The following is a 16,196-nucleotide window of genomic DNA, read 5'->3' as shown; positions in this document are numbered from 1 at the left end:
CCTGCTATGGAGATGGATGGCCAAGGATTTATTGGCCCTGTATTGGCATGGAAATCAAGAGTGCAAGCCAGCAGAGCTCAGGCAACTTAAACCTCTCTGACTCGTCTATCCATCTTTAATGTCTGCTGGTGACAGAGAGGCTTTGTGCCCGTAACCTTTGGATCCCTCACCTATACTGATTACTAATTTCAGATGTTTGTGCCATATTTTGATTATATGGCATCAACTTATGGAGTGAATCATATCTCTGCATACCCCACAACCTGGTTCCAAATTCTCTTTCTAGACAATGATTTATTACTTACTTACATAAAATCTGCTTTTTAAATGTAATCTGGAATATCGCTCAGGTATTAGTTTTTGTAATTTGTGCAGTCATTGCAAAAATCATCTTACGTGGGTGGAACAGTGGCACTGCTTCACAGAATCCACAGACTGGATTTATACTTTGACCCAGGCACTGTATGAAGTTCTCACTCTGGTCATGTTACATTTTCTCAGCTATTATGGTTTTATTTGAAACATGTGGGACCTTACGGTCCTAAAATAAAGGTGTTTCACATAAGGCACTGCTTCTTAAACTTTGTCTTCTCAAAATCCAATTTTGTCTTTTTTGTGTCTTTGAGACCCATCATCCCTGGGTAGTCCTCCATCTTGGAGAATCACTACTGAAAATCCATTTTCCCTTCTATTATTATTATTTGAAGCCAGTGAACCTTTTGGATCTAACAAATAAAGATGGTCGTATAAAGCAGTGGTTCTTGAACTTTTTGTTTTTTCTCATGACCCATATTTGCCTTTATTATGCCTTCGAGTCCCGTAATCCCTTCTGAAAAGTCATCCCTAGGTAAATTGCCACCGACAATCATTCCTGGGTTGTTGCCCTTGGGGAATCACCACCAACTGCATTTTCCCAGTTATTATGGTTTTATTTGAAGTAATAGAAAACATGCTGGTCTACAGTCCTAAAATAAGGGTGGTCATACAGAGCAGTGGTTCTTGAACCTTTTTTTTTTTCTCGTGACCGAATTTTTGCCTTTATTATGTCTTTGAGACCCATAATCGCTGCCAAAATTCATCCCTGGGTGAATCCCTTGGAGACTCGCCACTGACAGTCATTTATGGGTTGTTGCCCTTAGGGAATCGCCACCGACAGTACATTTTCCCAGCTATTATGGTTTAATTTGAAGCCATTGAAACATACTGACCAATGATCCTAAAATAAAGGTAGTTCATATAGAGCAGTGACCCAATTTTGCCTTTTTTATGTCTTCGAGACCCATAATCACTTCAGAATGTCAACCCTGGAATGTCCCCCTTGTTATCGACAGGAATCTCAGGGAGAATAGCTGCTGCAGGTCATACTGGAGCAATGGCGTATACTTAAACTGCTTGTGGTGACCCATCGCAACACATCCCGCAAACCGTATGCGACCCTTTCCCATTGAATACCATCGTGAATCACGACACTGCGCAACCCAAAGTCAGACAACACCAGTAAAAAATAACAGCTGCTCAGTGAACTTTTCTAAGTAGTGCTCTCCAACTAAACATTCAATCTAATTATTTAAAAGAAATGCTTGCATACGTGGTCGGAAGTTTGCAAGTATTCAATGTTCTCCTTACTTGTCAGCATTCATTTCTCTCATGTTCTCGTTCTTGTATTCCCTATCCTGGACTTTGTCCTGCATGCCAATGGGCCATCGTGTTTGCTTGCTGCTCAATTGCTCTCTCCATTCAGGACGATTCCTTGCTTGTCTATGTGCTTCAGTGTGTTGCCTTCTTATTGTTTCTCGTTTCTTTGTCACTTAAGTGCCTTGTGCAATTTGCTTGACACTCAGTAGATGTCATTGCTCTTCTTCTTTTCCCTACCATTTTGGTGTTTACAATCGCTTTAAAGAGGACACACAAACACATGCCATTTTGCCATTCTTTATGCACATTTAATAAAGGTTAATCCTCGATGATCAATAAATTACATGAATTAAAAATAGAATGTTGTTTTAAATAAGCATTTTCCAGAAGCTAATGATGATCTTTTAGATGGCTGCATGCATTTCTCTCTCTTTGTTATTCTTGAATTATGCATCTCACACTTGATGCTCAGCAGATGTCGCTTTTCTTTTTCTCCTATTATGGTGCTCTTCGTCACATCATTGGTATCTGCAATTTGCTTGACACTCAGCACACATTGCTGTTCTTCTGTTTCTTTCTGCCATGTCACTTTGTTTTGCAGTACATTCCCCTAATAAATCCATGACCACAGGTCAATTTGCTGAGGTTGCTGTTATTTATTTTTTTTTTATGTGGAGAACGTATCAAGTCATAAGCTTTCAATTAAGACCAAGACCAAGATCACAGTGACAGGTGGACAGACCTTACCGTTTTTTATTTATAGATAAAAATCTAGCTGAATAACAGACTGTCTCATGAGTAAAAATTATTTTACATATTCAATATTTTACCTTTATTGCACTAACCCTACGCCTAACCCTAAAAAACATATTTGTATTACAATCTCTATCAAAATGTGAAGTGAAATTTTACCTAAAATAAGGGCAGCAGAGGTTTATGATGAGACTTTTTGGCTGCGTGGACTTTGTGTCAATTCTAGGTCTGGTCTCCGTGTTTCTGGAGTTTGTACATCTCACAATCTCCATGTGATTTTTTGTGACCTGCAGAGAGCATTAGCTCCATGAATGGGATGGCTTCAATGCTGTGGGAGATGTTCCACTTTGTATGACTGTGGAGTTAGTGTGTTAACGCAGATCGTGCCAAGGATTATTGTGAGTAGTCAAAGAAACTCGGGGTGCAAAACAAGTAAGGTCAAAGTCAGAAAACCAGGACATCGATAGAAGCTGACAACCAAAAGGACATGAGACGCGAAAGTCAAAACTAAACCTAATGCTACGGCCTGCTTGTATTTCAAACTAAGTACACTAAAGGTATTTACAAAGAGAATTTATTCACTGAAGATGCCACCATATTTACATTGTTACAGCCATCAGAAATGCTATGATCATGATCACGTAACATATGGAAAAGGCATCATGTAAACAATGAAAAACAACACTGGAATAAATAAAAATATTTACAAAAATAAATCAGAAAAACGTTATTAATCCCGAAGGAAATTACTTCTGTTACAGCTTAACAACAGACAAGGGACATGTTACACTAAGAGCAAGTATAAAGTATTCATGTAAATGTAAATAAAGTATAATAAATGTAAGCATCAAACTAAAGTACAGAGTGTTGCACCTTAAGTTAATATTGCACATTTTGAGAACAAAATAATGTTATTCTCATGTGAAGAGCAGACAATTTATTGCACAAGAACAGATAGTATGTTGCACATTTCAAGTACAGTACTTGAAAAAATGCACCTGGATATCCAATAAAGAAAAAGGGTAATAACTTAAAGTGTGGGTGAGTGACCAGAAAACGAGGAGTCTGATGGCTGTGGGGACGAAGGATTTCCTGTGATGTTCAGTGGAGCACTTGATGTTAGTCAGTCTACTCATGAAAACGCTCCTCTGTCCTACCACAACACTATGAAGTGCGTGATTAGCATTTTCAATAATAGATCGAAGCCTAGACAGCATTCTCTGATCTGCCACAGTTTCCCAGCTGTCCAGTTTCTCTCCTACCACAGAGGCAGCCTTCTGAATTAGTTTGTTTAGTCTCCTGATGTCTGCCACTTTCATGCTGCTCCCCCTGCTTGGCACAGCGAAGAAAATGGCACTGGCAACCAAGCTGTTATAGAACATCTGCAGCATAGTGTTGCTGACACTAAAAGAGCTGAGCTTGCGTAGGAAATACAGCCTACTTTGACCCTTCTTGTATTTGGCCAGCGAGTTCCTGTATATATACATAACTAAGTTTTGGAAACAATCCTTAAAACAAAAGACTTCTACAGAAGAAAAAGAAACACCTATAAACATTCATGTCACATAGTGGAACTCATTGAGTTTGATTTGATTTGGCCTACTTCCACACCTTAACTTTAAAAGATAAACAGACCCTTACTGATTTTAATGCTAATTACAAGTAATACCTGCACAGCCTATCACTCCACAGTACCACTCAAAGGAACTCAGTAGTTTTACCAACACACAGATGATCCCGGATGTAATCTCAGTGCCAAAAGCTGACACCAACACATGGAAACTAAACTTTGTCAATGCTACTGACCAACTTTTTGCCATCTGATGGTCCATAGGATGACCCTATTTTCTCCTTTATTTGCTTTATTATGTAGACCTTAACAGAACACCTCAAATCCCATATGCTTACCTTACTGGCAGGTTACTGCAGCACTTTCCTCTCTTCCTGTAACCTAAGAAGTCCATAACAGGCAAGAAAAAGTTATATATTTATTCACGTACAACCTGGTACTGCTAGATGTTTAGTCTTTTCGAGTCAGCCCATTTCTTGCGTTGCTTTAATTGTTATCTGTAATTCAGAGCATTCTTGGCCCTGACTATTTCCACCTCCTGTCTTCGCTCCAATAACCCAATTATTCACAGATTGATTTCTAAAACTCCATGTAAACCCTGTTAGAGGAATTTGGTTCTTTAGGCTTCTTAGAAACCCTGTTAACAGAAGTAGATTTCTCCACATCTGGGGCCTCATGTATAAACGGTGCAATATGCACTTTTCCACTCTCTGTATGAAAACTAAACTTGGCGTAAAGTCACGCAAATTTTCACGCCAGCTCAAACCATAGCACATGCAAGTTTCAACTCGATTTTGCAAACTGGGGTCACAGTGCTACTGTTCCTGTGTGGTTTCCCTTTTATTTTTTAGATTCACATCCCTTTATCCTGCGGTGGGCTGGCACCCTGCCCGGAGTTTGTTTCCTGCCTTGCACCCTGTGTTGGTTGGGATTGGCTCCAGCAGACTCCCGTGACCCTGTAGTTATAATATAGCTGGTTGGATAATGGATGGATGGACATCCCTTTATCAAATACACTGACATAAAGCACATTTTTTAGTTGAAGGCATCTGATTGTAATCAACCTGTAACCATATAATGGTGCACGTAATGGCCAAACTATTCCAAAATACCATAGCTGCTTTAGCGTTGTTACTCTCACTGCACCACTCAGAATATTTAAACCATTGTATCTGAGTGTGGAATCACAACTCTACAGCAGCTGATCAAAAATCTCTACAGCAGATTGTGTCCAAGAGTGGAGAGAATTATCGGGGTACAGCATCTAGCACACACTCCCTCAGCCATGCACACAGTCTATTTGAACTTTTCCTATTCATCAAACGCTTCAGAGCCTTTCCTGTACGGACCTCCTGGTTCACAAACAGTTTCATCCCAAGAGCTCTAAACACACTAAGTCAGTCCATCAAGAGCTCCTGGTAGAACTGTTTGTACTTATAAGTGTAATTACCTCACTGTAAACTTGCACTATAGTTGTAATATTGCACAACGTGTGCCACTTATGCTCATTTAGACGTATTTACAGATGATGACGACTGGCTTCTAAGTCGATTTAGATTTCCAGGCGCTATCTTCTTGGAACTCTTGATATCATTTTTAATAAGAAATGCAGTAAAGTATGTATATTACATTATACAGATACATTTTTAACTTCATTTAAATAATGTATGATGTTAATAATTAAACGTGTGCAAGTAGCAATGAACTGGTACCCCATTCAGGGATTGTTCCTGCCTCGCGCTGTATTTTTGCTGGGACTGGCATGACCCTGGATGGATAGATGGATGGAATAATTATTGTACTACAAAGAGATTTTAATGTTCCTTAAACGTTTTGAAGAATTGGCATTCTAAGCTTAGAGAAGGTCTGACATCTATTACAGAGCTGATTGTGTGCTGATTGGTTATTTGGAGAAAGAAAAGGAAGGACAGGAATTGGGGGTTAGTATGTTTGAAAGAGACAGTACTGATGCAATAAATTATTTCATCGAGGTCTGCGCAAGGCACAGTAAGCATCTTGCAGTAGGCAGGGACAATCTCTGAATGGGGTGTCAGCTCGGCGCTATTACTGCACCATTGTCCCCCCATGTTTAATAACATGCCTTAATTCCTATCATCATGAAAATGATATCAAGTATACATCTTAGTTTTTAAATTGTTCAGAGAGCTGTAATAGCATGAATGTAATGGATTCTGTTACCTGTCAGTATAAGAGAAAGCCTGTTTAAAAAACACGTAGTGATTCACATACATAGAGCACATAAAAGAACACATAGAATATGAAGCATTTAATGTGCTACTTTAGTTACGATGGGATTTGAGTACCTAGTCAATTAAAAGATTTTAAGATGAAGTTTATGATAGTTCTGCTTTAATGGCAAAATATACTACGTGATTAAAATTGGTTTGTTAATAATCCACATTTACATGTGCAAGTAGTCTTCTGGAGTTCTCCTTTGGCAAAACACGCCAAAGTCATTAAACTGCACAAAAAACAAAATAAACCTCTTCATCAGCTACTGGATGGAGCAGAACTCTTTAAAATTAAATTGCAACAAAAACTGAACTCCTGCAAATTGGGACTAAAGTGCATCTTAATAAAATGAGCTCCTTCACAGTCCATCTTGGCGGTGATCTCATCAGACCTGCCTCTACTGCAAAGAATCTCGGTGTCATTTTTGATTCCTCCTTCTCTTATTCCACCCACATAAATCACATTAAGAAACTTTCTTACTTCCACCTCCGTATTCAAAACTCGGCTGCAAGAGTCCTCACTCGAACCAGCAGCAGTGAGCACATCACACCCATCCTGCTCCGTCTTCACTGGCTCCCTGTGTCTTACAGAATCGAATATAAAATCCTACTAATAACCTACAAAGCCTTAAATAACCTCACGCCAAACTACATCAGTGACCTTCTCCATCACAATGTGCCTGCTCACTCACTAAGGTCCTCTGATTCCTGCAATCATGTTGTGCCCCACACTAATCTACACTCCATGGGTGACAGCAGGGCCTTCAGCTGTATAGCGAGCGCTCAGACTCTGGAATGACCTACCGAAAGTAATCAGGTCAGCTGACTCCATGAATTCTTTTAAAAAACAACTCAAAACTCATCTGTTCAGGAAGGCTTTTAGCTCTACTTGACTTTATTATTCTTCTCTCAGTTTACCTCCATGTCAAGATGTTCATGTAACCTGTGTGTGTGTGTGTGCTGGACCATCAATTCCGTTGTCTGTTAGGCTTTCTCTGAATTTACTGTCTTAATCTTCTTTATTTATTTATTTGGTTTGTACAATGCTATATACTGTATACCCTGCCGTTCGCTCTTATATTCTGTAAGCATGGGAAACGCACTATATAAATAAAATGTATTATTATTATTATTATTATTATTATTATTATTATTATTATTATTATTATTATTACTGTGAATATGGGAATAAGTTTCTTGTATTTTATAAATATGTTTAGTCAAATTCATGCTTTATTTATGGGTTTCTGTTACTGGGCTCTTTTCTGCTTGCACTTGAGCCCTGCAAAGGACTGACCCGGTATGTCTGCTTCTTGCCTTAAATCCATTGTAGCCATCAGATTACACACCACTGAACAGTGGGCATTATCTAAAACATACCATTCACATTGTGAAACATGGCAATATCAGCATCATGCTGTAGGAATGCCATGCCAGGCCCTGCAAGGTTTGAGAGGGAAAAATTAATTCAGGAAAATCTGCAAGAAAGCTGTACCTTGGGAAATGACACCTGACAGAGGTTGAGCAGTTGAAGGATTCTGCAGTCTGAGCATGTCTGTTGCTCTCCTTCAGCCTGCGCACTCATAACAGTTACCACCACTGCATTGCCATTTGTTGGAAGTGTTCTTCTTCACTCTTGATTAATATGGTTGTGAAAAAAACTCAATTCTCTGCCCCTGACAGTAGAATAAAGAAAATAGAAGCATTGGAGCAGACGTAATACATTTTATTCTTATTTTTTTGAGTAACTAGTGCCATAATCGAAGCAGATATGTTGTGTTAATCCACACCTTGCATATTGCAGCTCTGTGAAACAAATGAACATCAGCAGCACATTCGACATGGTGTTCCTACTGCATCAAGGTTTGGCAGCAGCTCAGTTTATTCTTAGATTGACTTCTCTCTCTTCTCCCTTTCTCATAGTTTCTCTGATCAGCTCATCATCTGACCTTATATTTGTAATGGGGTCTCATCTGAGGCTCATAAATACAATCCTGCCTGTCCCCAAGTAGGCTTTGTGGGAAGCAAGCCTGTCACCGCAAGGTGTTCACTTGTGAAACTAGTCAGTAAAAAAAATGCACTGCTAAGTAACACTATGCACAGCATTTCTGAAACGACATAACTCTTGACTTATAGTGATCTAACGTTGACTCATGGATTGAGTGGGTATGAAAACCTAGAGATCGCTTACATGCTTGAATATTTTGTCATGTAGTTCTTATTCTTAATTTTATGCACTCATCTGTCTATATATTTTCCAGAACATCCAGTGCTAATTTTTTTTAGTAATACAGAACTGTACTTTTACGGTATCACCACAGTAAGTAACCTGAGATTTGTATTCTGTATGCCCTTGTTCTCCAGATATTAATGAATGCCAGATCTCTGCACCCTGTGGAAGCCATGGCCGCTGCTTAAATTCAGAAGGCTCTTATAGATGTGAGTGCAAGCCAGGATACAGGATGGATGGAGGAGGACAACGCTGCATAGGTACACAACAGCAGTTGACACAAAATGCCATTTTTTCATGCAACAGGTCACAGTGCACAAAAGTTCCCCACCATATTTTCTGGGGTAGCTTGAATGGTTGGGCTGGTTATTTGTTTATGTTTGAATTGAAACTTTTCATATTTGTGTTGCGACCAAGGGGGCAAACTGTTTGCTTGGTTTGTACAGTGAGAGATCACAGCATAACTTCCAAAAAAGCCTTCTTCTTAAAAAGGAAGTCCCCAAAGACTTTAGGCCCCAATGAGGACTTGATACATATAGTAGTCCTCAAAAACCACAAAGTAAGCCTTGATCCTAAACTCAAGAAACAGGCTTTGCTGCTCATGTTTTTGAAAAGGGAGAGGGAACTGTGAAACCCATTTATTATAATAATATTAATTAGCTGTGTGGCCCCATGCTGTAAAAAGCCTGGGGTCCTAGTAACTTGAAATCCTCAGAAAAAAATTGAAATGTAGAGATGTCAGGTAATTGAAAGGAACTACTCTCGGCATCTCTCTCCTAGGAGGTTTTGTTTTGCCGACGTGCTCGCATCATTTGTGCATTAGTGGGTAAGCGACTATTTTTCTTTGGAGGTTTCGTTTTGCCGATGTGCTCACCTCGCTTTTTTATTAGCGGCTAAGCGACTGTCTTTCTTCGGAGGTTTTGTTCTGCCGATGTACTAGTCTCGCTTGTATATTAGCTGTTAAACGACTGCCTTTCTTCAGAGGTTTCGTTTTGCCGATGTGCTCACCTCGCTTCTGTATTAGCCGCTAAGCAAGTGACTCTTTCTTTGGAAGTTTTGTTTTGTTGACATGCTGACCTCTGTGGAAAAATATCCAGAAAAGAAGAAACTCCACAAAAATAAAGTTTTGGGGACCATCCCCGTATATTGTCCTATGGACAAAAAAAAGCAAAAATAGCGAATGAATGATTAAAAGTACTGTATTGTAACAATTGACAAAGTCTATGGAACAAAATGGCGTTTTTATACAGAAATGAATTATGGGAACAGGAAATGGTTGGCAGGAAGTGATGCTGAATGCAGGAGTCGGAAACAGCGTCATTTTGGAGGAACAGGAAGTGACGTCAATCGTGATGGTTGGAAGTGATGTCATATTTGGTCACCGGAAGTGACATCATGGTGGTCATTTTGGAATCCGGAAATAGAGGCGATTATTTTTCCTCTGTTTTCCTCTTGAGAGAAGAGGTTCAGGTAAGTACAACGTGCCAATCCTTCATCTCGCAATATTTCACTCACCTTTAGGCTTTTTGACTGCCTCCTAATCACACGTGTGTGACACCTCGCTTGTGTATCCTCGGAGGTGGAGCCCTCACCCCAACTCCACTTCTCAATTCCGGGGCAGACAGACACACATACATCCACACGTAGACGTTTATATACAACATAATAATGTTTAGTCAAGAAGGATTTTCAAAGCAAGAAGATCAAAGAACAAAGAGTAAAGCATAAGGATGCCTCAACAAGGCCTACTTACAATGCAATCCAAAGACAGGAGCAAAAGTCCAAAAGCCACAAAAACAAAATAGGGACCTTATTAAGATCCAGAAAAACAAAGAGAAATCTGAGCAACATAGTTATGAAAGCTAAGTTGTGGAATTGCGCAGGCTTTAAAGAGGACCAATGGTGATTCCACCACTGCAGTCACAGGGGCCTCACCCCCTATGGTTCAATATACAAATGAAATGAAAAATAGGAAAAGAATAATGACATAAATAGAAGACTCCAGAAAGTAACAGAATAATTGAAGCACAGTCAACCAAAATAAATTGTAAAGAAAAGAATTTAACAAAAGTACTTCTGTTAACAACTCTTCCAAGTGAATCACAAAAAGGAGCTTTAAATAAGTAAAGATTATGGAGACTAAGCCAGGGAGGGAACTGACATCTTGTATTATCTTCAGGCTCTCACAATAACGCGGCTGCTTTGTAGCTTCTCCTGTCCTTACTTGGCTCATACTGTAAACTCTGTGCTGGAAGGCAGTTGTTGAAGATAGAGGAATCTTCCTCAGATGAAGACTAGATTGTATTCTATTAATTTTCCGCTGCTGAAGTGAAAGCGCTGAATGTATTGAAGAGCTGAAACTGAGTTTTTATTGTCTCGTATATAAAGTATAAGGAAAGTATTGGAATCCTCCAAAAATTTCATTTTGAGATTTTGATGAATCTTGACATTTTAGAACTCCCTGAGTCCAAATATACCATTTTTGGAATTATATCTGTGTATATGTCTGTGTATGTATGTAAACATGATAACTTGAGTGCGCTTTTACTTCAGTCAACCAAATTTTGCATACAAGTATTAAGTTCAAAACGTTGATTTCTATCAACTTTTGGGCCATTTCTGTAAACTGGAATTGGTACTTTACCTTTTATTCATGCAGCTGCAGAATTCGATTTATTCAACTTTACTTTTATAATAATTGTTCAATACAGGGTAGGATTCAAAAGTAATGAGCCTTTGTTCAAAAAGACAAATTTATTTATTAATCGGTACAACTAATTAATAGTCTTCAAAATAGGCACCTCCTGCAGCAATACACTTTTGTAGGCGGCTTTTCCATGACTCGAAGGCGTCCACGTAGGCCTGTTCCGGGATGGTTGCAAGGGCTGCCTTGACATTTGCTTGGAAGTCCTCGATTGAGTCGAAGTGTTTTCCTTTCAGCGCTGATTTTAAGCGCGGAAACAAGAAGAAGTCAGAAGGCGACACGCCTGGACTGTAGGGAGGCTAGGGGACCACCGGAACGTTCACCCGGGCCAGGTAGGCACTCACGATGAAGGCGGTGTGGCTGGGTGCGTTATCGTGGTGAAGCTTCCAGCTGTCCTTGATGTCCCTTTGCTTGTGCGCGACGCTTCTTTTCAGCCTTTTCAGGACTTCCAAGTAGTAAGCAGCATTCACGGTCTGTCCTTGTGGGACAAACTTGAAGTGGATGATCCCCTTCACTCCGAAGAATTTGATCGCGTACCGTTGCTCTAACGAACTTTCCATTCCACCGTGTAACGCACTACTGCACAGGGGTTCCCGTCAAGAGCTTTCGGAGTGGTAGGAGCTCCATTGAATTGTGAAGCCAACACCCACCGTCTCCGTCGCTGGCAAGCGGGGCGCGCGTCGAGGTACGTTCGAGTCAGAACAAAATGAGTCTCATTACTTTTGAATCCTACCCTGTATATTATTAATTTGATTTGTTGTTAGTAGTTCTTTAATGTACATAATCTAAAAATATAATCATTGTCTTGTGGTTTACTCCTCAAATATCCCCATATCTGAGTATATGAGAAAGTCTAGGGGAGACCACTCCTGTTTTTTGTTTTGATTATGTTTGGTGTAAGAGCCATTTTCCTAGTTCTATAAAATGTATGAATATTTACTAGATGATAATGCATAAAATATGGGAGGTTCCTATAACCCCCGTGAACAGAACAGAGTTGGTATTTTCCTGTCATTTTCTAACAGTTTTGAGCAAACAATGTTCTCCAGTTAGTATCTAGCCTCGCCTTGTGTAAGGTACAAAGTCATACGGTTTTTTAACCGTGTCCTTGTTTGTGCTCGCGTTCGTGCTTGCGCACGTGACCGTGCCTGGAGGCATGTGTATGTGCCAACGGCCTACGGGCCTTTTGAGTGTGAAGTAACTTGTAAAATAAAAGATTTAAGTGTTGAACCATATGTTTAAGGCATACAGAAGAAGAAATTAAGAACCTTTAAGTACAGAAATAACCAAAGCTTCTTAAGAAAAACTAAGTCTATAGAAGATAAATTTTTCACTTTTTTTGCCTTATTTCTATGTGTGTAACTATTTTTCTTTTTATTCTTGTTTGGATTATTTGCTTTAAACTTTCACTAAATATTTTAAAAACGAACTTTTGGACTGAGAGATTTCTTTGACACGCGTCTTACCCGTGCCTAACTTCGCCTTTGTACATCGGCTACACTAAAGTTAAAAACCTGCCTGAAGTTTTGAAACCTGCCTAGGACTGAAAGTTTAAAATTGCCTTGGATTATAAAAGAAAGCAAGTCTGCATTTTCAACGCCTGAGATCTACTGCAACGAAAGAAAATGACGACTCGAAAAAGACTCAATAGATACTTTTAATCTTTGTCTTTGATTGGAATTGGACATATTTGAGAATTGCTAGTGTTCTTCATAAATCTGTATAAATTACAAAGATTTTAAGTGCAGAACCTTATGAGATCGCCATGGCATCTGAGTCCGGGAGCCAGAGAACATTTCGAACCCCCATTGAAAGTAACAGTGGTGTGAGCGGAAGTCACGACGATCATGATGTTTCAATGGAGGATCATCTTCATGACGACATAAAGTCGTCCGATTCATTAACAACTAAACTTCAATCCGAAATGGAGTACATATACAAAAAATTATTTAGTGCGATGAAGACTGTGAAGGATTAAAAAAAAATGAATTTAACTCTGAAACTATAAAATCGATCATCAAGAACTTGTTCTTTGACCTGAGAATAGAAGATAAAAGGTTAAATGACAAACTCTTATCCCTCCAGAGCAATGAAGATACACGGAAAATGCTACAAAAGGACTTTGATGCTAAAATGGAAATTTTTCGCACATTTTCAGAAAATACAATGGAATGGGTTTTTGAAGTACGTCAAAATAAAAGCTTTGATCAACAACCTGACTTTTTCAGTTACCAATTTAAGGATTATAAAAAGAAAAATGAGACTTCCCCTGCAGTTAAAGATTCCCAAACCTCTGCAAAAACTAAAAGTCGCACAAGCACATTGACTACTTCTAGTAGTGTCATCAGATCTCAAGAGGCAGCACACGCCATGCTGTTGGCTAAAGCAGAGAATCAAAGAAAGGAACAGGCCCTAGTTATAGAAGAAGCACAGTTGAAGGCTAAAAGAGATCAATTGAAATTGGAGGCAGCTATAGCAGAATCCGAAGCAAAATTGGGAGTTCTTAAAAGACGCTTTCAAAGTTCAGATAAACCCAATTCTAGTAACGTCCCTCAGACACCAGATGTGAGAAGTGCAAAACCACAAGAAGAAAGTGACTTTCCACGTGACAACGAAAGTAAAAAAAATCCCCAGCAATTGCTTTATGATCACCGAAATAAAGCGCCAGCACCTCTTCAACAATCGCTTTACGATAAGCACTACGATCAACAGAAGGAACAACAGTATAAGACACAAGCTCCTTATGTGCCAAACAAAAAGATCCCAATATTTGACGGCGATCCCTTGAAATAGGCCTATGTGGACTTTATAAGAGCATTTGACCGAGTTATCGATGAGGCGAAAGAGAATCCGCGAGATAAGTTGGACTTTTTAGCGCAGTTTACTAAAGGTTCACTTCACGAGATTGTTAAACACTGTAAACACTTGTCACCGTTAGAAGGTTTTTAAAAGGCCAGAAAGAAACTCAAAAGTCTCTATGGAAACCAGCTGCGGAAAGCCGATGCCTATATGAGAAAAGAGAAAGGGCGATCGCAAATAAAGCCAAACGATGGAAAAGGCACCGGCGCTAAAGCCACACCTCCTAAAGAGGAGACCGTTAAGTCGGAAGAGAAAAACATTTCTTTTGCCCAAATTTCTGTTGAACCGTTAGAGACTTGTTCTGATACCGGGGCCGGTAAAGAGTGTGTCTTAGCTGTGACTCCAGTTCAAGTTAAGTCCGAAACGAGTGAAAAATGTGTAGAAACATCTGCTCTAAAAGATTCTGACAGCTCAGCTATTTGGCATTGAAAGTCTACAAAAGCAGTTAAAACTTTCTGGAAGAAAGTCTCGCATCTACATCAACACTGTAGAAAGAGACACAGTAAATAATCCAGAAAAAGCATTAAAATGTAAAATCTTAACAGAGTTACAAGTCTGTGGGATAGAAGAAAACACGTTTTATGACTTACCAGAGGTACGTACAGCAACTGTTATACCTGGAAATAAAGATAAAATTCCTATTCAAGAAGATATTACGAAATGGCTTTACTTTAAAGATGTACACCTACCCCAAATAAACGCAGAAGTAGGTTTAATAATAGGTACAGACTCTCGTAAACTCTTGGAGCCATGGGAAATCATACATAGTGAAGGAGATGGACCTTTTGCAACGAGAACAGTTCTAGGATGGACTGTTACTTGCTATACAAAGGAGTCAGACAACGAAAGTGAAAAAAGATGTTCAGTCAATTGTGTAACAATAAAGAAAGTAGAACAAATGTTACTCAAGCAATACAATATAGACTTTCCAGAACGCGACTGTGAAGAAAAAGAGGAAATGTCACAGGAAGACATTAAATTCATGCGCATAGCCTCAGATACTGCAAGTCTAGTGAACGGACACTATTGCATTAATCTGCCTTTTAAAGATGAAACACTTAAAGTGCCAAACAATCATTGTATTGCAAAACAACGTGCTATAGGACTTAAAAGGAAACTTACAAGGTATCCGACGTTTCATGAGGATTATAAAGCATTCATGAAAGACATTTTAGACAAAGGTTATGCCATAAAGGTACCCACTGAACAGCGGACCCTTGAAAAAGAAAAAATATGGTACATCCCTCTTCAAGGAGTATACCATCCAAAGAAAAACAAAATAAGAGTGGCATTTGATTGTACAGCCACTTATCAAGGTTTTTCTCTAAATGAACAGTTGCTGAAAGGACCTGATTTAACTAATATGCTCATTGGAGTTCTTACAAGATTCAGAGAGGAACCAATCGCTCTCATGGCGGACATTAAATCAATGTTCTATCAAGTACCAGAAAAAGACATGGATCTTCTTCATTTTCTGTGGTGGCCCGAAGGTAATCCTAACAATGAACTTGAGGAATACAAAATAACAGTGCGACTATTTGGTGCTACTTCGTCGCCCAGTGGTGCCTCTTATGACTTAAGAAGAACAGCAGAGGATGCAAGAGGCACCGCTCCTGAGGAAGCAGTTAACACTGTGCTAAATAATTTCTGTGTTGACGACTGTTTAAAGTCAGTTGCTACTGAAGAACAAGCCACAAAATTGGCCAAAGATCTTAAAGCCCTGTGCTTAAAGGGAGGATTTTATCTTACAAAATGGATAAGTAATAGCAGAGCAGTTTTGCTGTCAATCCCTGAAGAAGATAGGGCAATAGATCAAAAAGACTTGGACTTAAGCCATGACCTGCTACCAGTTGAAAGAGCTTTGGGTGTTCAATGGTGCACACAGACTGACAGTTTCAAGTTCCAGGTAAAGCTGCCAGATAAGCCTGCTACAAGACGTGGCATTCTGTCAATGGTCAGTTCAATATATGACCCACTTGGATTTTTAGCGCCAGTCATATTGCCTGCCAAGCTTATTCTAAGAGAACTGTGTAAAGAAAAATATGCTTGGGATCAAGAAGTGGAAGCTAAGTATGTTCGGCAATGGAAAAAATGGATGGACGAATTGCAGCTACTTGTGGATTTTAATGTAGACAGGTGCTTTAAACCGCCTGGATTTGGTCAAATAATGACCGCACAAATGCATCATTTTGG

General features: G+C 39.3%; 1 protein-coding gene across 1 annotated transcript in view; it reads left to right on the top strand.

Moving 5' to 3' along the window:
* LOC120538740 (latent-transforming growth factor beta-binding protein 1-like) overlaps positions 1–16,196 on the top strand; it is a 616,227-nt gene that overhangs the window by 524,622 nt on the left and 75,409 nt on the right. Inside the window, exon 21 of the mRNA XM_039768171.1 lies at positions 8,575–8,700. Within this exon, the coding sequence (XP_039624105.1) occupies positions 8,575–8,700 (126 nt within the window). The remainder of the gene's footprint in view (positions 1–8,574; positions 8,701–16,196) is intronic.

Source organism: Polypterus senegalus, chromosome 11, assembly GCF_016835505.1.
Source record: "Polypterus senegalus isolate Bchr_013 chromosome 11, ASM1683550v1, whole genome shotgun sequence".
Lineage (NCBI taxonomy): Eukaryota > Metazoa > Chordata > Cladistia > Polypteriformes > Polypteridae > Polypterus > Polypterus senegalus.
This window is presented reverse-complemented; position numbering and strand designations above follow the sequence as displayed.